Source organism: Salmo salar, chromosome 14 (assembly GCF_965601325.2).
Source record: "Salmo salar chromosome 14, fSalSal1, whole genome shotgun sequence".
NCBI classification, from domain to species: domain Eukaryota; kingdom Metazoa; phylum Chordata; class Actinopteri; order Salmoniformes; family Salmonidae; genus Salmo; species Salmo salar.
In genome coordinates, this window is record NC_138304.1 from 79,480,782 (window position 1) to 79,508,618 (window position 27,837).

At 42.4% G+C, this 27,837-nt stretch overlaps 1 protein-coding gene across 2 annotated transcripts; it reads left to right on the plus strand.

Moving 5' to 3' along the window:
* The first annotated feature begins 53 nt into the window (after positions 1–53).
* On the plus strand, positions 54–27,834 carry LOC106570241 (transmembrane protein 222). 2 transcript variants are annotated; one of them, XM_014142343.3, is made up of 6 exons: positions 54–301; positions 1,994–2,078; positions 17,572–17,603; positions 19,211–19,307; positions 19,493–19,623; positions 20,837–27,834. In XM_014142343.3, exons 1-6 carry the CDS (start codon positions 183–185, stop codon positions 20,922–20,924), a joined length of 552 nt encoding a protein of 183 aa, XP_013997818.1. In that variant the 5' UTR covers positions 54–182; the 3' UTR covers positions 20,925–27,834. The 2 variants fall into 2 exon arrangements, with proteins under 2 accessions (XP_013997818.1, XP_013997819.1); XM_014142344.3 differs by lacking the exon at positions 20,837–27,834 and adding an exon at positions 19,900–20,225.
* The last annotated feature ends 3 nt before the right edge of the window (positions 27,835–27,837 follow it).

A 27,837-nucleotide genomic window follows, 5' to 3' on the forward strand; every position in this document is an offset into this window, starting at 1 on the left:
AGTGCCTGTTGTTCACTCTCGTATCTGCTCTCTCATTGGCTAGAATGGTCCCACCTGATCTTGCCTCTTCCCGACTGCCTTCCATTTGTAAATACATTTATTTTCATTGGTAGTGCGGCCTCTAGAGTATCTGGTCAATATAATGGAGAATCTGTGATGAAGTTCATTTTTCACAGTTGGTGATGGCGGGTGTTGTCGAAATCGACACCATGAAGAATTACCACATAGCCTTTGAGAGAATAGACCCCGATACGAGCCGTTACCCCTACTGTATTGTGTGGACACCTATCCCCGTGCTATCGTGAGTTCCCGGAGTAAACATGCATGTCTACTTTGTTTTGCGCGTGATCATAATGGGGCGAGTTATTGGTGACAGCTCGGTAGCTAACGTTAGCAAATGGCTAGCCAGCTCGCTATCAGTAAGTTTGTTAGCTGTTCTCAAGCCCAGTCGGTTAGAAATGCCGACAGGTTCAGATAAAAAAATATATAATTTAAAACGGTGACTTTCTTTTTTCGTCGGACCCAGTCAGGGACAGTTGACAGCATAGCCCGTGGCTAGTTAGCCTTTGCTGGCATCATAGAAAGGCACACAGGCTAAATCTGTTATATTAACGTTAGCTACTTGGCTACAATATGATTAATCCATCCAGTTGGTTTTGTATCAAAGTGGCTTGATACAATCTATCAGTTTCAGCGAGGCAACTCGCTACATTGTATCAAAGCCACGAGCTGCTACAGTAGTTCAAAGTTACGTAATCTTCACACACAGGTTGTAGGCTGCTATAACATTGGCATTTTGCACATTAAAGTTATCAGGCTACCAAAACAAAATCGGCTAATTGCTATGGTTTGGCTGTTTCAAAACAGAAATGTGTTTTATGAAATCACCAGTTCTTTAGTCTACCTGTTAGTTATGATTGTGGTGTTGCAGGGAGTGTGTTTTGGATCAACCAGAGACTGATACTGAATGTGTACTTAATGGAACCCTATTCCCTTTATAGTGCACTAATTTTGACTCTGGTCAAAGTTAATACACTAAAGAGAACAGTCCTCACCACCTGATTTTTGCCCAACAACCCACCCGCCCCACATAGCATCTCACTGCTTAGTATTTAGGTCGGCATGACTGCACTGCACTCTCCAGGAATCCTGTGAGATTAATATTGGTTCAGGCATTATCTAGGATGCCTCCTCTGTGCTGTGCCCCTCTCTCCTGCACCGTTTCACTGTTGCGAGATGATGTCTCTTGAATGCATAATATAAGGGTATCATTGGTATAAACCAATCATATGAATATGCTTTAAGCGGCTGCCAGATTTATGAGCACTTCTATAGAAGAAAGAATGTTCTGTGTCCGAATGGCATCGTGTCCCTATGTAGTGCACTATAAAGAAATAGGGTTCCATTTGGGACTTAATCGCTGTAACTCGATGCAGTTATGCCTCAATCAGACCGACAGCGTCATTGCATCAATGCTGCATAATCAATTCTGCAGTCAAACTTTTTTCATTATGTAATAAAACAATTGTATATGTGTGCAACAAAAGTTCAACATTCACCTTTTGCTACTATTTCTGTCAAGTCTACGCACACACTTTGATGCATACGTTGGGTAAATCCAACGTATGCACCACACAGAATAGAATGCACTGCCTCTGCAATGCAATACTGCAAGGCAAACGCAGCATTTCTTTGGAAATGAATGTACTTCTGGTATACTAAAACGCAATGCTGCTGTTGGTCTGATCAAGGTGTGAGGGTTTGTGGACAATACACTGCCCTGTTTGTTAATTTGATCAGCTAGGCTTTATTCCACCTTGGAACCGGAGAGAACCTTTGCTTTGAAAGTCATCCATAGTGAATAAATTGTTGTAAATCCCAAAGAACTCAACAATTAGTTTTGTTTTATTTTTATTTATTTTATTGTGACGGTGTAAGGCAGGCTATTATTTTATCTTTTAATGTCTATTCAAATCGTATTTTTCTTTTTCAGATGGCTGCTACCATTCATTGGACACATGGGAATCTGCACCTCTTCTGGTATCATCCGGGACTTTGCTGGGCCCTACTTTGTCTCTGTGAGTACTTCTGTTCTTCCTCTCCTCTCTTCTTCGGTTCTTTCTTTCCTCTCTTATTTTTTTCAGTTCTTTCTCGCACGCGGCTGAAGGAAATTGATACATAATATGGTTGAAATCCTAATAGGCCTAGACACACTACACACACTGACATAGATTTAGGGCCCATTTACCAGAACCAGATTAAGCCTACTCCTGAAGATGAATCTTGGTCGTGGGGAAACCGCCGTCACTGTTCCAGAATGTTGAGCTTCGTCTGTAATACTTGTTATACCCAGACCTCATAAGAGTTGGCAAACAGATTTGGGACAGGCGGCAAGTATTCATTGGAAGAGCTGGCTTCAAACACATTGAAATATCTCTCGGCTGCCTGTAGAGGGAGTGAACTATAGATTTATATACAGTGCATTCGGAAAGTATTCAGACCCCTCGACCTTTTCTGCATTTTGTTACGTAACAGCCTTATTCTAAAATTGATTAAATAAATGTTTTTCCTTATCAATCTACACACAATACCGCATAATGACAAAGCAAAACAGGTTTTTAGAAATGTTTGAAAATGTATTCAAAATAAGAACAGATACCTTTTTTTACATGAGTATTCAGACCCTTTGCTATGCGACTCGAAATTGAGCTCAGGTGCTTCCTGTTTAGGGCTGTCCCCGACAAAAAAAAATCTTGATCAACCGAAAGTCGTCTGTTCTTTCGACCAAACGTTTGACATTTTTAAACGTGTATTTTTCCATATATAGACACACCCTATGTGTTTTTAATAAAAACTCAGCAAAAAAAGAAATGTCCTCTCACTGTCAACTGCATTTATTTAAAAAACAATTAACATGTGTAAATATTTGTATGAACATAACAAGATTCAACAACTGAGACATAAACTAAACAAGTACCACAGACATGTGACTAACAAATATAATAATGTGTCCCTGAACAAAGGGGGGGTCAAAAGTAACAGTTAGTATCTAGTGTGGCCACCAGCTGCATTAAGTACTGCAGTGCATCTCCTCTTCATGGACTGCACCAGATTTGCCAGTTCTTGCTGTGAGATGTTACCCCACTCTTCCACCAAGGCACCTGCAAGTTCCAGGACATTCCTGGGGGGGGAATGGCCCTAGCCCTCACCCTCCGATCCAACAGGTCCCAGACGTGCTCAATGGGATTGAGGTCCGGGCTCTTCGCTGGCCATGGCAAAACACTGACATCCTTGTCTTGCAGGAAATCACGCACAGAACGAGCAGTATGGCTGGTTGAATTGTCATGCTGGAGGGTCATGTCAGGATGAGCCTGCAGGAAGGGTACCACATGAGGCATGCTGCAATGATGCGGGAGGTGGATGTCTTCCCTGTAACACACAACGTTGAGATTGCCTGCAATTGCAACAAGCTCAGTCCGATGATGCTGTGAGACACCGCCCCAGACCATGACGGACCCTCCATCTCATAATCGATCCCGCTCTAGAGTACAGGCCTCAGTGTAACGCTCATTCCTTCGACGATAAACGCAAATCCGACCTTCACCCCTGGTGAGACAAAACCGCGACTCGTCAGTGAAGAGCACTTTCTGCCAGTCCTGTCTGGTCCAGTGACGGTGGGTTTGTGCCCATAGGCAACGTTGTTGCCGGTGATGTCTGGTGAGGACCTGCCTTACAACAGGCATACAAGCCCTCAGTCCAGCCTCTCTCAGCCTATTGCGGACAGTCTGAGCACTGATGGAGGGATTGTGCATTCCTGGTGTAACTCGGGCAGTTGTTATTGCCATCCTGTACCTGTCCCGCAGGTGTGATGTTCGGATGTACCGATCCTGTGCATGTGTTACACGTGGTCTGCCACTGCCAGGATGATCAGCTGTCCGTCCTGTCTCCCTGTAGCGCTGTCTTAGGCATTTCACAGTACGGACATTGCAATTAATTGCCTTGGTCACATCTGCAGTCCTCATGCCTCATTGGAGCATACCTAGGCACGTTCACGCAGATGAGCAGGGACCCTGGGCATCTTTCTTTTGGTGTTTTTCAGAGTCGGTAGAAAGAGCTCTTTTTAGTGTCCTATGTTTTCTTAACTGTGACCTTAATTGCCTACCATCTGTAAGCAGTTAGTGTCTTAACGACCGTTCCACAGGTGCATGTTTATTAATTGTTTATGGTTCATTGAACAAGCATGGGAAACAGTGTTTAAGGTCTTTACATTAAGATCTGTGAAGTTATTTGGATTTTTACGAATTATCTTTGAAAGACAGGGTCCTGAAAAAGGAAGTTTCTTTTTTTGCTGAGTTTATATGCATTGAGCTTGTCTTATGCTTAAGGTTTGATGAAATAAGACAAATGCCTCAAGAGGGCACCAGAGATCTAGATAACCAGAAGGAAAAACCTTAACCTGACCCAACTTTTCTCCTCCTGCTCTTGCTGGCTTTCGCAGATTCTGCCATTACTCTCCTGATGTTGCCGGTAATAGGCTACACGAGGAGTCGGTAACCAATCTCATGTGGAATGCCAGGGATAAGAAGCAGTGCTTGACCTGGGCAGGAGCTCACCGGAGCTGAGTACCGGAACCTCAAATTTTCTACTGCTTGAGCTCCTGTTTTTCTTATAGAATATTAGCTCAAAAGTATTGTGTAGCTCCTGCACCTAAATATAAACTGTACCAGCACCCAAAATGAGTACCGGAACCTATTTGTTCAAGTCAAGCACTGATAGGAAGTAATCAGGTAGGCCTATTTTATGACGTTTCCATTGGATCAGAGCATTACATTTTTCCCTTTCAGGCTGAGTGGTTATCAAAAGGGAGAGAGCTGTAAAGATTTTTCAAATACATTGAGGAATTATTGTCATTCTCAATGGATGTAAAAACCGACTTTGTTAGGTTGCTGTTTGAGGTGAACAAAACATTACTTTGAGAAGCTCCACAGCTCATTAGTGGTGTGGCGTTAAGCTATTCAGAAATACTATCAGATCCCCAAATGGGCACATTTTATATGCCTACATTTGCGTGCAGGCAAGGTAGCCTATAGGCCTACTTCTATGCATGTTCGTCCTTACTCAACATTGACAGGAGCGCTCCAAACAAAAGACTGACTAAATTGACAACTTGTTTCTGAGAAGTGTAGCATAGGTTGTGCACTCTGCAAACAATGTGTCCACTCTGACAATAAGAACGGAGAAACTGGAATTATAATATTGAATGCATTAAAAATAAATTACCGTAACCAAAGTAACAAACATTGTAGATTATGAATTAACAGTCAATGTACTACTGGTGATATGTAATGGGGAATTGATATACACTAACAATCAAACGCAAACAATTCACACAATTCACACAATGAAGTTAAGGAACAATGAATGTGCACAAATTGGTGGGAGCGAGTGCATTCTGGAGAGAGAGGTGCATTGCGCGTCTGGGCGTGTGGTCAATCGGACATCTGCATTGGCCATGCAGCATTACTGCGATATGGCTTTAGCAGAAGTCAAGGCATTCATACTTCTCGCGCTTTGTGGAGCAGTGCAGAGCTGTTGTCAAGGAAGTGTGTTTGTATTTATACAGGATGTACCGCCCCCAACTACTGTCAACCAATCATGTCAATGCGGAGCTATACAGAGCCCTCCGCATTGTTACAACATTTGGGAGGCTCATGGTGATGCAGTGCTCGATTTAGCCTCTGCATGGCTCTGGAGGCTACGCAATTGCGTCACACACTCCATATGGAGCCTCCTACCACATTTACGGATCAAGCAAGCATACATTGGCTTTTAGTCTAGGCCTCCGCAATAGATTAGTTCACTGAGATGGGTGCAAATGTGTATACCGGTCCAAAGTTTTAGAACACCTACTTATTATTTTTTACTATTTTCTATATTGTATAATAATAGTGAATACATTAAAACTATGAAGTAACACATATGGAATCATGTAGTAACCAAAAAAGTGTTACACAAATCAAAATATATTTGAGATTCTTCAAATAGCCACCCTTTTCCTTGATGACAGCTTTGCACTCTTGCCATTCTCTCAACCAGCTTAATGAGGTAGTCACCTGGAATGCATTTCAATTAACAGGTGTGCCTTGTTAAAAGTACATTTGTGGAATTTCATTTATTTCTTAACCTGTTATGGCTAGGGGGCAGTATTTTCACGGCCGGATAAAAAACGTACCCGATTTAATCTGATTATTACTCCTGCCCAGAAACTAGAATATGCATATAATTATTAGCTTTGGATAGAAAACACTCCAAAGTTTCTAAAACTGTTTGAATGGTGTCTGTGAGTATAACAGAACTCATTTGGCAGGCCAAAACCTGAGAAGATTCCATGCAGGAAGTGCCCTGTCTGACAATTTCTTGCCCTTCTTGATTATCTCTATCCATTACAGAGGATCTCTGCTGTTACGTGACACTTCCTACGGCTCCCATGGGCTCTCAGAAGGCGGCAAAAAGCTGAATCGTGGCTTTGCAGGCCCTGGTTGAAAAAAAGTAGCGCGTTTGGATAGTGGCTGCTCACAGTACTGTGAGACTCAGGCGCGTGCACGAGGGGACTCCATGTTTTATCTTTGAACGAAAACCACCGCTCCCGGTCGGAATATTATCGCTTTTTTACGAGAAAAATTGCATAAAAATGGATTTTAAACAGTGGTTGACATGCTTCGAAGTACGGTAATGGAATATTTAGAAAAAAAATTGTCACGAAATGAGTCATGCGCGTGACCCTTATTTACACTTCGGATAGTGTCTTGAACGCACGAACAAAACGCCGCTATTTGGATATAACTATGGATTATTTTGAACCAAACCAACATTTGTTATTGAAGTAGCAGTCCTGGGAGTGCATTCTGACGAAGAACACCAAAGGTAATCAAACTTTTGTAATAGTAAATCTGACTTTGGTGAAGGCTAAACTTGCTGGGTGTCTAAATAGCTAGCCCTGTGATGGCCGGGCTATGTACTCAGAATATTACAAAATCTGCTTTCACCAAAAAGCTATTTTAAAATCGGACACCTCGATTGCACAAAGGAGTTCTGTATCTATAATTCTTAAAATAATTTATGTTTTTTGTGAACGTTTATCGTGAGTAATTTAGTAAATTCACCGGCAGTGTTCGGTGGGAATGCTAGTCACATGCTAATGTAAAAAGCTGTTTTTTGATATAAATATGAGCTTGATTGAACAAAACATGCATGTATTGTATAACATAATGTCCTAGGGTTGTCATCTGATGAAGATCATCAAAGGTTAGTGCTGCATTTAGCTGTGGTTTTGTTTTTTGTGACATTATATGCTAGCTTGAAAAATGGGTGTCTGATTATTTCTGGCTGGGTACTCTGCTGACATAATCTAATGTTTTGCTTTCGTTGTAAAGCCTTTTTGAAATCGGACAGTGTGGTTAGATAAAGGAGAGTCTTGTCTTTAAAATGCTGTAAAATATTCATATGTTTGAAAAATGGAAGTTTTTGTATTTTTGAGGAATTTGTAATTCGCGCCACGTCACGCCTATTATTGGATATTGGAGCAGGTGTTCCGCTAGCGGAACGTCTAGATGTAAGAGGTTAATGCGTTTGAGCCAGTCAGTTGTGGTGTGACAAGGAAGGGAGGTATACAGAAGATAGCTCTATTTGGTAAAAGACCAAGTCCATATTATGGCAAGAACAGCTCAAATAAGCAAAGAGAAACGACAGTCCATCATTACTTTTAGACATGAAGGTCAATCCAATATGGGAAATTAAGGACTTTGAAAGTTTATTCAAGTGCGGTTGGAAAAACCATCAAGCGCAATGATGAAACTGGCTCTCATGCGGACCGCCACAGGAATGGAAGACCCAGAGTTACCTCTGCTGCAGAGGATAAGTTCATTAGAGCTACCAGCCTCAGAAACTGCAGCCCAAATAAATGCTTCACAGAGTTCAAGTAACAGACAAATCTCAACATCAACTGTTCAGAGGAGACTGTGCATTTTCTTTTCACCTTTATTTAACCAGGTAGGGAAGTTGAGAACAAGTTCTCATTTACAACTGCGACCTGGCCAAGATAAAGCAAAGCACTGCGACACAAACAACAACACAGAGTTACACATGGAATGAATCAGACCTTCATGGTCGAATTGCTGCAAAGAAACCACTACTAAAGGACACCAATAAGAAGAGACTAGCATGGGCCAAGAAACACGAGCAATGGACGTTAGACCGGTGGAAATATGTCCTTTGGTCTGGAGTCCAAATTGGAGATTTTTGGTTATAACTGCCATGTCTTTGTGAGATGCGTTGTGGGTGAACGGCTGATCTCAGCATTTGTATTTTCCACTGTAAAGCATGGAGGAGTGGGTGTTATGATGTGGGGAGTGCTTTGCTGATGACACTGTCTGTGATTTTATTTCGATTTCAAGGCACACTTAACCAGCAAGGCTACCACAGCAGTCTGCAGCAATACGCCATCCCATCTGGTTTGTGTTTAGTGGGACTATCATTTGTTTTTAAACAGGATAATGACCCAACACCTCCAGGCTGTGTAAGGGCTATTTGACCAAGAAGGAGAGTGATGGAGTGCTGCATCAGATTACATGGCCTCCACAATCCTCTAACCTCAGCCAAATTGAGATGGTGTTGGAAGAGTCGGACCGCAGTGTGAAGGAAAAGCAGCCAACGAGTGCTCAGCATATGTGGAAACTCCTTCAAGACTGTTGGAAAAGCATTCCAGGTGAAGCTGGTTGAGAGAATGCCAAGAGTGTGCAAAGCTGTCATCAAGGCAAAGGGTGGCTATTTGAAGAATCTCAAATATATAATATATTTTGATTTGTTTAACCTCCCTGGGTGAGGTTAACAGCCAGTGGAATCGCGTGGCATGAAATACAAATACCTCAAAAATGCTATAACTTCAATTACTCAAACATATGACTATTTTACACCATTTTAAAGACAAGACTCTCGGTAATCTAACCACATTGTCCGATTTCAAAAAGGCTTTACAGCAAAAGCAAAACATTAGATTATGTCAGAGGAGTACCCTGCCAAAAATAATCACACAGCCATTTTCAAAGCAAGCATATATGTCACAAAAACCCAAACCACAGCTAAATGCAGCACTAACCTTTGATCTTCATCAGATGACACTCCTAGGACATTATGTTATACAATACATGCATGTTTTGTTCAATCAAGTTCATATTTATATCAAAAACCAGCTTTTTACATTAGTATGTGATGTTCAGAACTAGCATACCCACCGCAAACTTCCGGTGAATTGACTAAATTACTCACGATTAACGTTCACCAAATACATAACAATTATTTTAAGAATTATAGATACAGAACTCCTTTATGCAATCGCGGTGTCAGATTTTAAAATAGCTTTTCGGCAAAAGCACATTTTGCAATATTCTGAGTACATAGCCCGGCCCTCACCAAACTCAGATTTACTATAAGAAAAATTGGATTACCTTTGCTGTTCTTCGTCAGAATGCACTCCCAGGACTTCTACTTCAACAACAACATGTTGTTTTGGTTCCAAATAATCCATAGTTATATCCAAATACCGCCGTTTTGTTCATGCGTTCAAATCAAATTGATTTATATAGCCCTTCGTACATCAGCTGATATCTCAGTGCTGTACAGAAACCCAGCCTAAAACCCCAAACAGCAAGCAATGCATGTGAAAGAAGCACGGTGGCTAGGAAAAACTCCCTAGGAAAAACTCCCTAGAAAGGCCAAAAACCTAGGAAGAAACCTAGAGAGGAACCAGGCTATGAGGGGTGGCCAGTCCTCTTCTGGCTGTGCAGGGTGGATATTATAACAGAACATGGTCAAGATGTTAAAATGTTCATAAATGACCAGCATGGTCAAATAATAATAATCATAGTAGTTGTCGAGGGTGCAACAAGCACGTCCGGTGAACAGGTCAGGGTTCCATAGCCGCAGGCAGAACAGTTGAAACTGGAGCAGCAGCACGGCCAGGTGGACTGGGGACAGCAAGGAGTCATCATGCCAGGTAGTCCTGAGGCATGGTCCTAGGGCTCAGGTCCTCCGAGAGAAAGAGAGAATTAGAGAGAGCATATTTAAATTCACCCAGGACACCGGATAAGACAAGAGAAATACTCCAGATGTAACAGACTGACCCTAGCCCCCCGACACAAACTACTGCAGCATAAATACTGGAGGCTGAGGTAACTAGCCAATCCGTGACGCGCGAGCGCATTTCGTGAATTTTTTTTTTCTCAAAATATTCCATTACCGTACTTAGAAGCATGTCAAATGCTGTTTAAAATCAATTTTTATGCTATTTTTCTCGTAAAATAGCGATAATATTCCAACCGGGCGATGTTGTATTCATTCAAAGGCTGAAAGAAAAAAAATAGAGAATTCTCATGAACGCGCATCTCCAGTGTCACTGTCCCCAGCCTGACCACTCACAAATTATCCTGCTGTTCTTCGCCCAGAGACACACGTCATTCCACTTTCTGGCGCCTTCTGAGAGCCAATGGAAGCCTTAGAAAATGTCACGTTACAGCAGAGATGCTGTATTTTCGATGGAGATGCAACAGAAGGATAACAAATTGTCAGACAGGGCACTTCCTGTATGGAATCTTGTCAGGTTTTGGCCTGCCATATGAGTTCTGTTATACTCACAGACACCATTCAAACAGTTTTAGAAACTTTAGAGTTTTCTATCTAAATCTACTAAGTATGTGCATATTCTCGTTTCTGGGCAAGAGTAGTAACCAGTTTAAATCGGTACGTTTTTTTTATCCGTCCGTGCAAATACTGCCCCCTAGCCCCAACAGGTTAACACTGTTTTGGTTACTACATGATTCCATATGTGTTACTTCATAGTTTGAATGTCTTCACTTTTATTATACAATGTAGAAAATAGTAAAAATAAAGAAAAACCTTTGAATGAGTAGGTGTTCTAAAACTTCTGACCGGTAGAGTGTGTGTGTGTATGTATGTACAGTTGAAGTCAGAAATGTACATGCATACATACACTTTAGCCAAATACATTTAAACTCAATTCCTGACATTTAATCCTTGTAAAAATTCCCTGTCTTAGGTCAGTTGGGATCAACACTTTATTTTAAGAATGTGAAATGTCAGAATAATAGTAGATAGAAAGAAATAAATCATTCATCACATTCCCAGTGGGTCAGAAGTTTACATATACTCAATTAGTGTTTGGTAGCATTGCCTTTAAATTGTTCAACTTGGGTCAAACGTTTTAGGTAGCCTTCCACAAGCTTCCCACAATAAATTGGGTGAATTATGGCCCCTTTCCTCCTGACAGAGCTGGTGTAACTGAGTCTGGTGTGTAGGCCTTCTTGCTCACACGCCTTTTCGGTTCTGCCCAGAAATGTTCTGTAGGATTGAGGTCAGGGCTTTGTGATGGCCACTCCAATACCTTGACTTTGTTGTCCTTAAGCCATTTTGCCACATCTTTGGAAGTATGCTTGGGGTCATAGTCCATTTGGAAGATCCATTTGCGACCAAGCTTTAACTTCCTGACAGATGCCTTGAGATGTTGCTTCAATATATCCACATAATTGTCCTTCCCCATGATGCCATTTATTTTGTGAAGTGCACCAGCCCCTCCTGCAGCAAAGCACCCCCACAACATGATGTTGCCACCCCCGTGCTTCACGGTTGGGATGGTGTTCTTCAGCTGGAAAGCCTCCCCCTTTTCCTCCGAACATAATGATGGTTATTATGGCCAAACAGCTCTATTTTTGTTTCATCAGACCAGAGGACATTTCTCCAAAAAGTACGATCTTTGTCCACATGTGCAGTTGCAAACCGTAGTCTGGCTTTTTATGGCGGTATTGGAGCAGTGGCTTCTTCCTTGCTGAGTGGCCTTTCAGGTTATGTCGATATAGGACTCGTTTTACTGTGGATATAGATACTTTTGTACCCGTTTCCTCCAGCATCTTCACAAGGTCCGTTGCTGTTGTTCTGGGAATGTTTAGCACTTTTCGCAAAGTACGTTCATCTCTAGGAGACAGAACGCGTCTCCTTCCTTAGCGGTATGACGGCTGTGTGGTCCCATGGTGTTTATACTTGCGTACTATTATTTGTACAGATGAACGTGGTACCTTCAAGTGTTTGGAAATTGCTCCCAAGGATGAACCTGACTTGTGGAGGTCTACAATTTTTTTTCTGAGGTCTTGGCTGATTTTCTTTGGATTTTCCCATGATGTCAATCAAAGAGGCACTGAGTTTGAAGGTAGGCCTTGAAATACATCCACAGGTACACCTCCAATTGACTCAAATTATGTCAATTAGCCTATCAGAAGCTTCTAAAGCCATGCCATCATTTTCTGGAATTTTCCAAGCTGTTTAAAGGCACAGTCAGCTTAGTGTATGTAAACCTATGTATGTAAACCTATGACCCACTGGAATTGTAATACAGTGAAATAATCTGTCTGTAAACAATTGTTGGAAAAATTACTTGTCATGCACAAAGTAGATGTCCTGACCAACTATAGTTTGTTAACAAGAATGTTTGGGAAAAACTAGTTTTAATGACTCCAACCTAAGAGTATGTAAACTTCTGACTTCAAGTGTATGTATGTGTGTATAATATACACTGCTCAAAAAAATAAAGGGAACACTAAAATAACACATCCTAGATCTGAATGAATGAAATAATCTTATTAAATACTTTTTTCTTTACATAGTTGAATGTGCTGGCAACAAAATCACACAAAAATAATCAATGGAAATCCAATTTATCAACCCATGGAGGTCTGGATTTGGAGTCACACTCAAAATTAAAGTGGAAAACCACACTACAGGCTGATCCAACTTTGATGTAATGTCCTTAAAACAAGTCAAAATGAGGCGCAGTAGTGTGTGTGGCCTCCACGTGCCTGTATGACCTCCCTACAACGCCTGGGCATGCTCCTGATGAGGTGGCGGATGGTATCCTGAGGGATCTCCTCCCAGACCTGGACTAAAGCATCCGCCAACTCCTGGACAGTCTGTGGTGCAACGTGGCGTTGGTGGATGGAGCGAGACATGATGTCCCAGATGTGCTCAATTGGATTCAGGTCTGGGGAACGGGCGGGCCAGTCCATAGCATCAATGCCTTCCTCTTGCAGGAACTACTGACACACTCCAGCCACATGAGGTCTAGCATTGTCTTGCATTAGGAGGAACCCAGGGCCATCCGCACCAGCATATGGTCTCACAAGGGGTCTGAGGATCTCATCTCGGTACCTAATGGCAGTCAGGCTACCTCTGGCGAGCACATGGAGGGCTGTGCGGCCCCCCAAAGAAATGCCACCCCACACCATGACTGACCCACCGCCAAACCGGTCATGCTGGAGGATGTTGCAGGCAGCAGAACATTCTCCACGGCGTCTCCAGACTCTGTCACGTCTGTCACATGTGCTCAGTGTGAACCTGCTTTCATCTGTGAAGAGCACAGGGCGCCAGTGGCGAATTTGCCAATCTTGGTGTTCTCTGGCAAATGCCAAACGTCCTGCACGGTGTTGGGCTGTAAGCACAACCCCCACCTGTGGACGTCGGGCCCTCATACCACAACCCCCACCTGTGGACGTCGGGCCCTCATACCACCCTCATGGAGTCTGTTTCTGACCGTTTGAGCAGACACATGCACATTTGTGGCCTGCTGGAGGTCATTTTGCAGGGCTCTGGCAGTGCTCCTCCTCGCACAAAGGCGGAGGTAGCAGTCCTGCTGCTGGGTTGTTGCCCTCCTACGCCCTCCTCCACGTCTCCTGATGTACTGGCCTGTTTCCTGGTAGCGCCTCCATGATCTGGACACTACGCTGACAGACACAGCAAACCTTGCCACAGCTCGCATTGATGTGCCATCCTGGATGACCTGCACTACCTGAGCCACTTGTGTGGGTTGTAGACTCCGTCTCATGCTACCACTGGAGTGAAAGCACCGCCAGCGTTCAAAAGTGACCAAAACATCAGCCAGGAAGCATAGGAACTGAGAAGTGGTCTGTGGTCACCCACCTGCAGAACCAACCCTTTATTGGGGGTGTCTTGCTAATTGCCTATAATTTCCACCTGTTGTCTATTCCATTTGCACAACAGCATGTGAAATTTATTGTCAATCAGTGTTGCTTCCTAAGTGGACAGTTTGATTTCACAGAAGTGTGATTGACTTGGAGTTACATTGTGTTGTTTAAGTGTTCCCTTTATTTTTTTGAGCAGTGTATGTACACTACCGGTCAAAAGTTTGGGGTCACTTAGAAATGTCCTTGTTTTTGAAAGAAAGGCAACTTTTTTTGTCCATTTTAAAATAAGATCACATTGATCCGAAATACAGTGTAGACATTGTTAATGTTGTAAATTACTTTTGTAGCTGGAAGCGGCAGATTTTTTTATGCAATATCTACATATGCCTACAGAGGCCCATTATCAGCAACCATCACTCCTGTGTTCCAATGGCACGTTGTGTTAGCTAATCAGAGTTTATCAGTTTGAAAGGCTTATTGATCATTAGGAAACCCTTTTGCAATTATGTTAGCACAGATGAAAAGTGCTGTGCTGATTTAAAGAAGCAATAAAACTGGCCTTCTTTAGACTAGTTTAGTATCTGGAGCATCAGCATTTTGTGTTATCGATTACAGGCTCAAAATGGCCAGAAACAAAGGACTTTCTTCTGAAACTCATTAGTCTATTCATGTTTTGAGAAATTAAGGCTATTCCATGCGAGAAATTGCCAAGAAACTGTAGATCTCGTACAACGCTGGGTACTACTCCCTTCACAGAACAGCGCAAACTGTCTCTAACCAGAATAGAAAGAGGAGTGGGAGGCCCCGGTGCATGACTGAGCAATTGTGGGAGAAGGGCCTTGGTCAGGGAGGTGACCAAGAACCTGATGGTCACTCTGACAGAGCTCCTTTTTTCACTTTTATTTAACCAGGTAGGCTAGTTGAGAACAAGTTCTCATTTACAACTGCGACCTGGCCAAGAATAAAGCAAAGCAGTTCGACACGTACAACAACACAGAGTTACACATGGAATAAACAAACATACAGTCAATAATACAGTAGAAAAAAATCTATATACAGTGTGTGCAAATGAGGTAAGATTAGGGAATTAAGGCAAGATAAGGGAATTAAGGAAATAAATAGGCCATGGTGGCGAAGTAATTACAATATACCAATTAAACACTGGAGTGATTGATGTGCAGAAGATGAATGTGCAAGTAGAGATACTGGGGTGCAAAGGAGCAAGATAAATAAATAAATACAATATGGGGATGAGGTAGTTGGATGGGCTATGTTACAGATGGGCTATGTAGGTAAAGACCTCCTGAGTTCCTCTGTGGAGATTGGAGAACCTTCCAGAAGGGCAACCATCTCTGCAGCACTCCAGCAATCAGGCCTTTATGGTAGAGTGGCCAGATGGAAGCCAGTCTTCAGTAAAAGGCAAATGACTGGCTGCTTGGAGTTTGCCAAAAGGCACCTAAAGGACTCTCAAACCATGAGAAACAAGATTCTCTGGTCTGATGAATCCAAGATTGAACTCTTTGCCCTGAATGCCAGGTGTAACTTCTGGAGGAAACCTGACACCATCCCTACGGTGAAGCATGGTCATATTGTATTGTATTGGTCACATACACGTGGTTAGCAGATGTTATTGCGAGTATAGTGAAATTCTTGTGTGTAGTGAAATGCTTGTGGTGGCAGCGTCACGCTGTAGGGATGTTTGTCAGTGGCAGGGACTGGAAGACTAGTCAGGATCAAAGGAAAGATGAATGGAGAAAAGTACAGAGATCCTTGATGAAAACCTGCTCCAGAACGCTCAGGACCTCAGACTGGGGCGAAGGATCACTTTCCAACAGGACAATAACTCTAAGCACACAGCCAAGACAACGCAGGAGTGGCTTCGGGACAAGTCTCTGAATGTCCTTGTGGCCCAGCCAGAGCCCGGATTTGAACACGATCAAACATCTCCGGAGACGTGAAAATAGCTGTGCAGCGACACTCCCTATCCAACCTGACAGAGCTTTAGAGCATCTGCGGAAAGTAATGGGAGAAACTCCCCAAATGCAGGTGTGCCAAGCTTGTAGCGTCATACCCAAGAAGACTTGAGGCTGTAATCGCTACAAAAGGTGCTTCAACAAAGTAGTGAGGAAAGGGACTCAACTGGGGACTAGGTTTCAAGAGAAGGTGTGTGTGTTTGCTCACTATTACATTGTCCTTCCTGGGAGAACTTATCAGGGACATAGAAGTCCCCTCAGGGATCAATGGAGTTCAATTTGGTCTGTTAACTCCCTGTCGCTCCCCTACACGCACACTTGTTGGCCCCAAAAAGATAATCCATTATTTGTGATTGCTAAATTGAATAAAAGTGTATATTCCCATAGGATTACCCTGGTGTGTACAGGGAGAAGAACAAGAGACCACCCCTCCCCAACCACTTTCTCCACCATGAATATAATGTTTGTTCCAGCTCAGGGATGGGCAACTTGGGTCGCCGCCCCTCTTTGTAGGTCCGCTGATCAATTTCCATTTTTTTCAGGGTGAACTCAATCGGTGTCTCAACTTACTATTGTTAGAATAGTGGAATACTATAGTTTTTTACTATACTATAATACTATAGCTATGTCAGCCACTGACAGTCACTCAATTCGCCAATGTCAGGTAAACCTTTTTTTTCTTCTAGCCAGCTATCTAAACTTGTAGTAATCAGGCCCGAATTACCGACCGGGTGGCCCCACTGATTCACTTATGTCCCCCAAAAGGCTAGGGCAGTGTCTGACTGCATGTGTGGGTATGGATGTTGGTATGCGGACCTTCGAGCCACTGCGGTCCCTCATGATGAGTTCCAGTGGAGGCTGCTGAGGGGAGGATGGCTGTAATGGAGTGAATGCTATCAAACACATGAAAATCATTTTTGAGTCCATTCACTCCATTCTAGCCTCCACTGATGAGTTTGGATTTTGTGTGGCCCCCAAAACTGTCAAAGTTGCCCATCCCTGTTCTAGCTAGACGCTGACTTTCTCTCTTTGTGGCGTTTGGAAGATCCCAGCTATAAGCTTTGTAACTGTTCACTAGTTTTAATGGCCTCAGTGGGAATTCCATGATCTGATGCACGTCTGCCCCTGTCCATGTTTTCTATTCCACACCCAGCCAGCCTGGTTGGCAGAGTCATAATAAAATAGGTTTATAAATACAAAGATCCTGTATGTAATTCTGTTTTTAACACTCAAGGGTGTTTCATGGTTAAATAAATAAATTAGGACAGTAAGTGAAACTGCCCCAGGGGACAACAAGTGGGGTATGCTGTAGCACACACACACACACACACACACCAATGCTAGCACCTCCTGGGTGGTCTTTATCTGCTTCCTGTATCACTTCAACACCTTATATGGTTTGTTGTTGATATCTGCTGATTTTATGAAAATTCATATACCCCAAAAAGTGCACTTTAGGATGATTTAACATTTGTTTTTGCATCATTCACTAGGCTTGATATAATGACCACTTGACCATTTATATTGCATATTATTTTCTTTGTGTTTTATTGCAGGAAGACAACATGGCCTTTGGGAGACCAACAAAGTAAGTGAATGGAATGTTCGGGGGGGTGTTATTCTTACCTTGATGACTGAAATGTTTGTCCTCTTCATGGTCAAATCAGTAGAGGGATATGAAAACCTCAGCATATTTTCTGAACATACAGTGGGGTCCCAAATTATTGACCCTTGATAAAGATGAGCAATAATGACTGTATAAAATATATCAAATTCTGGGCTATATAGTATGCAGCAAAAAAAGTGATTCTATTTTATACTAATGCAATTAGAATAATCCTGAATGAATTGTGAATTATGATCAGTGAGAAAGTTGCAGATGGTAAAATATCATATCACTAAGACATGCTTAACCTTCCCTGTTATTGTAATGGTGAGAGGTTAGCATGTCTTGGGGGTATGATGTTTGTACCTCAAATTTTTTCACCAATCATTGCTCATGATTCTTTCAGGATTATCTGTAATCATGGTAGCATCTATATTTAATGTTGCGGTGTTTAGCAATATTCTTATTTACAATAAAAGTGACTCCAAAATGACACAATACATTATTTACCATTAATTTGTATTTGGCACAACATAATCTGAAACACAACCAAAACAAACTGCAAATGCATCCAACAAGTTTGTAGTCACACGCTTGATGTAGTCATTGCATGCAAGGAATATGGGACCGAACACTAAACCTTCGACTACTTTATTTACATGAATCTTTAGGGGTGTCAATAATATGGACCCCTCCTTTTTTGTGTTTTTGTTACTTGTTAAACAAAATTGATTTCTCAGAGCAATTGTATTAATATAAAATCTAATTTCCCTATTTATTTATTTTTGTGGTTGTTGCATACAATTTACAGAGTGTCCAAAACATAAGGAACACGGTCCTAATAATGAGTTGCACTCCCCCCTTTTGCCCTCAGAACAGACTCAATTCGTCGGGACATGGAGTCTACAAGGTGTCAAAAGCGTTCCACAGGCATGCTGGCCCATGTTGACTCCAATGCATCGCACAATTTTGTAAAGTTTGCTGGATGTCCTTTGGGTGGTGGACTTTTCTTGATACACACAGGAAACTGTTGCGCGTAGAAAAACTCAGCAGCGTTGCATTTCTGGCACCTAATACCATACCCTGTTTAAAGGCACTTAAATATTTTGTCTTGCCCATTCACCCTCTGAATTGCACACATACACAATCCATGTCTCAAGGCTTAAAAATCTTTCTTTAACCTGTCTCCTCCCCTTCATCGACATTGATTGAAGTGGATTTAGCAAAAGACATCAAAAAGGGATCATAGCTTTCACCTGGATTCACCTGGTCACTCTGTCATGGAAAGAGCTGGTGTTCCTAATGTTTTGTACACTGAGTGTAGCTCAGTATTTGAATTAGTTATTTTATACAGTCATTATTGATAATCTTTATCAAGGGTGTCAATAATTTCGGACCCCACCATATCTTGAATAAAAGCATGTGGGTTGTTTAATTACAATTCTGAGAGAGAATATTGGTGCAGAGCAGTTAACTTGGACCCAGATCTATTTGTGCTGTATACCCAACTCAAGACAGCACAAACAGATCTAGGACCAGGCAACAGAGCAGTAGCTTTAGTTTCTGATAGAAGATCTATGTATTTGAAGGTACTGGATGCTGGATGTAGCCAAGGTGTATGCTAGTGGCTCCAACGCCTGGGACACAGCAGTGCATGATGCCTCAGAAGAGTACAAAAACAGAATGGTAAGGAATTGTGGGTGTAAGGTTGCAACTGGAAGGTCGTCGGTTTGAATCCAAATTCTGGTGGGGTTCTAGGTATCGTAGATGCCATCTCCTGCTGTTGTGCCTTTGAGCAAAGTACTTAACCCCTAAACTGTTCCAGGGGTGCCGCACCGTACTAACGTTGATTATACTTCTCTCTCTCCCAGCACAACCTCTGCTGTGACAACTGTCACTCCCATGTGGCCATGGCTCTGAACCTGATGCGCTATGAGAATAAGACCTCGTGGAACATGATCAACCTCTGTCTGCTCTCCCTAGTCCACGGAAAACACGTCAGGTACTGAGATACTGACTGTTTCTGTCTTTGTCCGCTCTCCCTCTGCTACAGCAAACACGTCAGGTACTGAGATAGTGCTGCAGAAATGGTTCAAGTCTAAAGAATCTCCTGCATTTACATTGTTCAGATTTACCACAGTGTGACAAACCTTTTTAGAGACAGAACTGAAGAGTTACTTATGCTCCACAAAGCCATGCGAGGTAGGGCTACATATTGGGGATGTGTAATCTCTGGGTTATGACGGTTATGATGTCATCGAATTTCCTCTGAATACAGGGAATCCTGAGAGACGGACGGACAGAGACAGAGGGCCTCCTGATGATTTTGTGGAGATATTAGGCTTGAGCCTGATGGACGAGTAGTATGGTGTGATTGAAGGAATGTGTTCCCATGCCTCGTCCTGTGAGAGTGGTAGTGGCCAGCGGTCTTCCCACTAGCATACTACCTAGATACAGTTCCTATTTCTGCAACTTTTAATAACCTGTGATTCAGCAAGAGTGATTTGTTTTTACAATTCATTGAATCTATTTACTGCATTGGAGTGTATCCAGGATAATAATTCTCAAAACTCTGCTATAAACAAGTGATGCTTCATTTCTTGTATAATATCTAATATTATACAATAAATATCTGTCAAATTTAACTGCTTTTATCTGCATCTTATTAAAATATATGTATTTTTCTTAGAACTCGATTGACAGTTATGTCTAGACCTGTTTTAATGATGGCTCTTTTTGAAACAGGATTATAGATTTCAGATAATCTCATTAAGTGTGTTGGATTCGTTGGGTACTTCCTACAGTTGCCATGGTAACCTCTGTGGAACCCTGGACTCATAACTCTGGACTGCAGATGGGAATGAAATGCATGATGTTCTGGAATGCTGCAGAGTTCATTTGTGTTATAGAATGTGAACCCATACCATGTATTCATGCAATCTGAGTGGTATGCATGCTACTATGCACTAAGCTCCTGGCCTGGCTGGAGTTTAGCGGTTGCCGTGGCGACCGCCTGAGCCTCAGCGTAATTGCATGCGATCTCAAGCATATGCTGTTAAGACAACGGGGGAAATTATATGAAGAATCAGATTTTGACTCAGTCACTCCTCAGACCTCAGATATGATGACTTGCGTCTTGTGTTGTTGTTGTTCCAGAAAGCCAATGTCTCTCTCTCTCTGTCTCTCTCTGTCTCTCTCTGTCTCCCTATTTCCAGCTGTGCAGGGTTCCTGAAGACCTGGCTTCCCTTCCTCATGTTGCTGGGTATTATCCTGACTGTGGCTCTGACCATTAACCTGCGGTGACCAGCCAACCAGGTGGGAGGACACAGCTTACAGGGTGGGAAGGGGAGGGACTCCTTGCAGGAGGGGGATGAGGGAGGGAGATGGGGGTTGAGTGAGGTGAGAGCATACACGGGGAGGGGGGGACCCCCTGCAGGTTGGAAGTTGAGGTGGGAGGTGTCACTCTACACCTACTCTACTCTGCTTGTGAGGACAGAGGGGAAAAAGACATGTAACTGTGACATCCTAACAACAAACAAACCAATGAGAGGAGTGAAGAGAAGGGCAATAACATCCTCCACTAAACTAAACACAAAGCCTGCTTGTTTCTAGGACCAGGCAACCTGGCATTCAATGGTGGCGGATGGCAATTTAGTTTTTTGTTTATTTTGGGTTTGAGGTTAATTGTTATTGATGTACGGTGGCTTACTTATAAATGTTTTAATCCCCCTCCACACACATCCCAACCCCATGCATTTTAATGCAGTTTTCACATGTTTTGATTTTCAATGAAGTTCTACTATGGGGGGTATAGACCCTCATCATTTCTAGGTAATGGATGATGTTGCAGGTTCTGTAGACTAGAGGAGCGATGGTAGTAGTGAAGGGGGCAGGGGTTGTTCTTTCTTTCAGGGGGTAGTAGTCTTGTCTCCCACAGCGACAGCAGCATCCATCTTTTTCTCTCTCAGCCATGCTGAAACAAACACCCTCCATCCATCTAATGACATGGGACTGACGATGACTCAGTGCTTCCCATACTCCATCTTGATGTTTGGAACAGAAAACATGACATTTCCCTTTTAATGCCTTTCAAGGAATGTGTTATTGCGTTGGCATTTTACACTTGGATAGATACAGTTCCTATTTCTGCAACTTTTAATAACCTGTGATTCACCTAGAGTGATTTGTTGTTACTATTCATTGAATCTATTAACTACATTGGAGTGTATCCAGGATAATAATTCTCAAAACTCTGCTATAAACAAGTGATGCTTCATATCTTATACAATATCTGAGTTTAATTTTACTGCTTGTAACTGCATCTTATTAAAATATTTGTATTTTTCTTAGAACTCGATTGACAATTATGTTTAGACCTGTTTTAACGATGGCTCTTTTTGAAAAGGGATTATAGATTTCAGATAATCTCATTAAGTGTGTTGGATTATTTGGATACTTCCTACAATTGCCATGGTAACCTCTGTGGAACCCTGGATTCAAAACTCTGGACTGCAGATGGGAATGAAATGCATGATGTTCTGGAATGCTGCAGAGTTCATTTGTGTTCTAGAATGTGAGCGTGCCAAATGTAGAGCTTCCCGGTCCCTACAGGAGAGGGATCACTGCTTTCTGATCTGTTCCACACGCAAACTTTAACCCCAATGTGCCCCAGAAGAAAGAAGTACCTCTGAAACCTGGCTCTACCTGGGTTGACAAATTGAAAGTAATTCATATAGTTGGTGCCTGGAAAAACACGGGTCTTCCTGGATAACATGTATGTACATGAATGGCTCAATTTATATCAAACTACATTTTTAGACCGTACCATCTATATTGATTTTGTATGTAGTAGCCTACTTTCAAACACTGGCTAATCCTAGATCAGGGGTTCCCAAACTTGGTCCCGGGGCCTCCCCTGGATGCACATTTTGGTTTTTGCCCTAGCACTAAACGGATGATTCAAATAACCAACAGAATCATCAAGCGTTGATTATTTGAATCAGCTGTGTAGTTCTAGGGCAAAGACCACAACGTGCATCCATGGGGGGCTTCGGCACCGCGTTTGGGAAACCCTGTCCTAGACGATGGTTGGCACACACTTTCTTCTGCGGTGGCAGGTTCAAATCCCCTCATTGTTTGAGTGAAAGGCGCTGAGCCTTGAGCCTTTCTCTTTATCTGTGGAGCTGCCAGAAGCAGCAGGTAGCCTGCAGGCTCCTCCAGGTTTACACACCCATACCCTTGTCACACTACCGAGCTGGACTGAACCGATGTACTGAGCTGGCCTGGTTACGCATCCAGCATAATGTGTAACCGTGCTGACAATAAAAATGACTGTGCCAGAACAGTTCGGTTTGGGTTGGAACGTTAGTGTTAGAAGCATACAAGTCTTTGGCTTAATATCCTGTGGTCTCCTCCTGTGCCAGAGAAAGTTTTACTCCTGTCTCAGATGAGATTAGGACATAGTGAAATGCCAATGCATCTCTATGCAGCCCTTATCACATTCATGCTTCTTTCTCTCTAGTTGGACTTTATTATTTGAAATTCCAGTAAATGTGCTAGATGTCGATCTACTAATGCAATAACCCCATTGTATGTTAAAAAAAAAAAAAATGTTTAGATTTGTATAGGAAGTCTTTAAAGATCCTTCTTTGTTTTCCATTACATTCACAGTCAAAGCAGTTTTACACTACTTCTGTAGCTGTTGGTGATTTTATGCGAGATGCCAATTCTTTCCAGGGTATTTACATTCCTTTGGTGTGCTTATGGTGTCTTTCTCATCTTTCATGTTCATGTGTAAATATTAGACCAAGTGCTATTGTCTTAGGTTTGATTCTAATCTGAAATATCCTGTTTAATTTTCTTTTTAAATTTATATTGTAAATTAACTATCCTCCTTAATTTCCTTCATTTTCTACATCCAATACCATATGATACAATATCAAATCAAAACTCATCACTGTTCTGCAATGAAGCAATTTTGTGCCTGAATGCATGAGTGAGTGTGTGTCAAAAGAAGCGTGTGGGCGTGTACATGCATGACGGCCGGTTGTGCATGTCCTGGCTACGTGTTCTATGTCTTTGTGGACATAAAACTATTTTCTTGAATCCTGTGGCTTTTTGGGGAATTGACGGTAACTGCATATGCTATTAGATGACTGCATATAACTTAATTTATATACTTATTTATTACCCAAATTGTTTTCTAAAATGATGTATATTGAAAAAGGTATAGGACATAATAGACAAGACTGTAATGGACCTTTTTTAAATGATCCATAGTTGACCCAAGTTTCCCAGTCTTGATATTGTGTCTACACTCTTAGAAAAAAGGGTTCCAAAAGGATGCTTCAGCTGTCCCCATAGGAGAACGCTTTTTGGTTCCGCGTAGAACCCTCTGTGGAAAGGGTTCTACATGGAACCCAAAGGCTTTTTACTTGGAACCAGAAGGATTCTACCTGGAACCAAAAAGGGTTCTTCAAAGAGTTCTCCTATGGACATCAGATCAATCCAACTGACAATCTCTTAGGAAAAAAATATAAATGATCAGAACCAATACTTAAAAATAACTGATATTGGCACAAGATGGAGGGAATGTTGGATCATAACGAGGTTACAGTTAACTAAAATGAACGTATGGATAGAATTTATTATACAAGAGACAACATTCACAAATTCTACAGCACAATGGCAAGAGTCATGTCTGAAGTGTAAAACTAATAATTACTCAATAATTCATGCCTTCTGGGAATGTTATAAAGTCAGAAAGTTATAGGCGGAGTTAAAGTTGGCTGTCAGAAGTATTACAGTGTAAATGTACTTTTGATCCGTCTCTGTATATTTTAAGACATTGCATACTGTATGAGGGTTTAGTGAGATACCCAATGGGTTCGAACATACTTTTCTCGCCAATCATCTTTAAAAAAAATTATACTTAGACTGGAAATCGGCCAATACTCCGTAATTTACACAATGGAAAGGTCAAATGCTTTATCTAAATGTTGAAAGTGCGTGGGCTACAGAGAGAAACAAAATGTTGCCGTTTGAGGCCATGTGACATAAAGGGATGTGGGCTCTGGAGATGGGGGTGTGGGCTAGTGGGTCTGGGCAGGTGTGATTTATGTTTGTATGATATAATTTTGTATGTGTATATTGTTCCAAAAAATTAAAATAATAAAGTTCTCCAGTGGGGACAGCCGAAGAACCCTTTTAGGTTCTACAGTAGCTCTTTTTTTCAACGAGTGTAGGCGGTGCCATGTAATAGAAAGGTAGATTAAAACTAACAGCAGAAGGGTTTACATCCTTCCTGACATCATTGATGACTGATATTGTCGTTGAGTGATGAGCATCACCTGAGATGAAGGAGAATAGCTCTGCTCAGTGTGAACGAACCGACTGGGGCTTGAAAACAGTGCTTAAGAACCAAAAGTGGTACCTGTTTTTTGTGTACTGTCATCCATTTTCTATGATACACTATAAAGAGTGTATTCTGAAAGTATTCAGACCCCTTTCTTTTTTCTACATTTTGTTACGTTACAGCCTTATTCTAAAATGGATTAAATAGTTTTTCTCCCCTCATCATTCTACACACAATACCCCATAATGACAAAGCATGCACTGTATACAAAAGTATGTGGACACCCCTTCACATTTGTGGATTTGGCTATTTCAGCCACACCTATTGCTGACAAGTGTATAAAATTGAGCACACAGCCATACAATCTCCATAGACAAACATTGGCAGTAGAATGGCCTTACTGAAGAACTCAGTGACAGACTGCTGCGCCACTCAGGAGGCTAAGGCACTGCATCGCAGTGTTGCAGCGACAACTACAGCCTGGGGTTCGATCCTTAGCGACTCCTTGTGGCGGGCCGGGTGCCTGCAGGCTGACTTCGGTTGTCAGTTGAATGGTGTTTCCTCCAACACATTGGTGCAGCTGGCTTCCGGGTTAAGCGAGCGGGTGTTAACAAGCGTGGCTTGGCGAGTCATGTTTCAGAGGACGCATGACTCAACCATCGCATCTCCCGAGCCTGTTGGATAGTTGCAGCGATGATAAAAATAAAAAAAAGAGCTCAGTGACTTTCAACTTGGCATAGTCATAGGATGTCACCTTGCCAAAGAGTCAGTTTGTCAAAATTATGCCCTGCTAGAGCTGCCCCGGTAAACTGTAAGTTCTGTCATTGTGAAGTGAAAACGTCTAGGAGCAACAACGGCTCCGCCATAAAGTGGTAGGCCACACAAGCTCACAGAACGTGACCGCTGGGTGCTGAAGTGCGTAGCGTGTTAAAATTGTCTGTCCTTGGTTGCAACACTCACTACCGAGTTCCAAACTTCCTCTGGAAGCAACGTCAGCCGGGAGCTTCAAGAATTGTGTTTGCATAGCCGAGCAGCCACACACAAGCGTAAGATCACTATGCACAATGCCAAGCTTCGGCTGGAGTGGTGAAAAGCTCGCCGCCATTGAACTCTGGAGCAGTGGAAACGCATTCTCTGGAGTGATGAATCATGCTTCACCATCTGGCAGTCAGACAGACGAATCTGGGTTTGGCGGATGCCAGGAGAATGCTACCTGCCCGAATGCATAGTGCCAGCTGTAAAGTTTGGTGGAGGAGGAATAATGGTCTGGGGCTCTTTTTCATGGTTCGGGATAGGCCCCTTAGTTCCAGTGAAGGGAAATCTTATCGATACAACATACAATGACATTCTAGACAATTCTGTGCTTCCAACTTTTTGGCAACAGTTTGGGGAAGGCCCTTTTCTATTTCAGCATGACAATGCCCCCTCTGCACAAAGTGAGGTCCATACAGAAATAGTTTGTTGAGATCGGTGTGGAAGAACTTGACTGGCGTGCACAGAGCTCTGACCTCAACCCCATCAAACATCTTTGGGATTAATTGGAACGCCGACTGCGAGCCAGGCCTAATCGCCCAACATCAGTGCCGGACCTCACTAATCCTCCCAAAGGGGGCACAAACTCCATATTAATTCCCATGATTTTGGAATGAGATGTTCGACAAGCAGGTGTCCACATACTTTTGGTAATGTAATGTATTATGTCCTGCAAAGAAAAAAACGTAACATATGATATGAAATGGATGATGTTACAAATCCAATTTAACTATATGTTACCTATTTGTTCTGCTTAAGATCCTAGCGTGCACCTTTATTTTCAAATTATTTATTTTTACCCCATTTTTATCCCCAATTGGTAGCTATAGTCTTGTCTCATCGTTGCAACTCCCGTACGGACTCGGGAGTGGCGAAGGTCGAGAACCGTGCGTACTCCGAAACACAACCCAACCAACTGCTTCTTGACACAATGCCCACTTAACTCGGAAGCCAGCCGCACCAATGTGTCGGAGGAAACACTGTACACCTGGCAACTGTGTCAGCATGAACTGCGCCCGGCCCGCCACAGGAGTCGCTAGTGCACGATGGGACAAGGACATCCCTGCCGGCCAAACCCTCCCCTAACCCAGACGACACTGAGCCAATTGTGCGCTGCCCCATGGGTCTCCCGGTCGCGGCCGGCTGCGACAGAGCCTGGACCCGAACCCAGAATCTCTAGTGGCACAGCTAGCACTGTGATGCAGTGCCTTAGATCACTGCACCACCCAGGAGGCCCAGAGTGAATCTTTAAGTGGAATTGATTTAGTTCGTGATAGGTGGGCAATTTGAGAATGAGAATTTAGAGGCAAGATTGGATCTAAATTGTGGCCTTGATTCCATTCTGAAGCCTTACTCCTTTCCTCTAATGGAAAACAGAGTAGAAAGCATGTTTTTTTGTGTGCAATGGAACCACTTCTATTTAAATTTGTACCAGAGTTCACCGGTTTGTTCTCAAATTCTGTTCTGTTCAAGAATCTGTTGTAGAATCAGTAATACTCTTCAGAGTGTAGTTGAATCGATATTAGATGTTCTTTCCTCCGGTTGTAACTAGGTGCTGGGTTGTGGAATGTGGACACCTGTGGTTTCACACATTCAGTCTGCTAACAAAAGACAGTTGGGATGCTATTATGACTGAGGGCCAATAATCATATAAAGTCATACACCAATACACTTCTTTTGTTCTTTAAATCCCTTGAAATGTCACTATGCTGCCGAAGATTAGGAGTTCAGTTTTCCCATGAAAGAATCTGCAAGTGACTGAGTGAACTATGAATGTGTTTGAATGACATGTAACTATGATACCAATAAAGACGTTTATTTATTGTAGAC

Excerpts from the sequence above, each read along its gene's own strand:
- LOC106570241 (XM_014142343.3), top strand. The coding sequence starts at position 183 with ATGGCGGGTGTTGTCGAAATCGACACCATGAAGAATTACCACATAGCC. Across the intron at positions 2,079-17,571 it reads CTGGGCCCTACTTTGTCTCT|GAAGACAACATGGCCTTTGG; the intron begins GTGAGTACTTCT and ends GTTTTATTGCAG. Across the intron at positions 17,604-19,210 it reads GCCTTTGGGAGACCAACAAA|GTACTGGATGCTGGATGTAG; the intron begins GTAAGTGAATGG and ends ATGTATTTGAAG.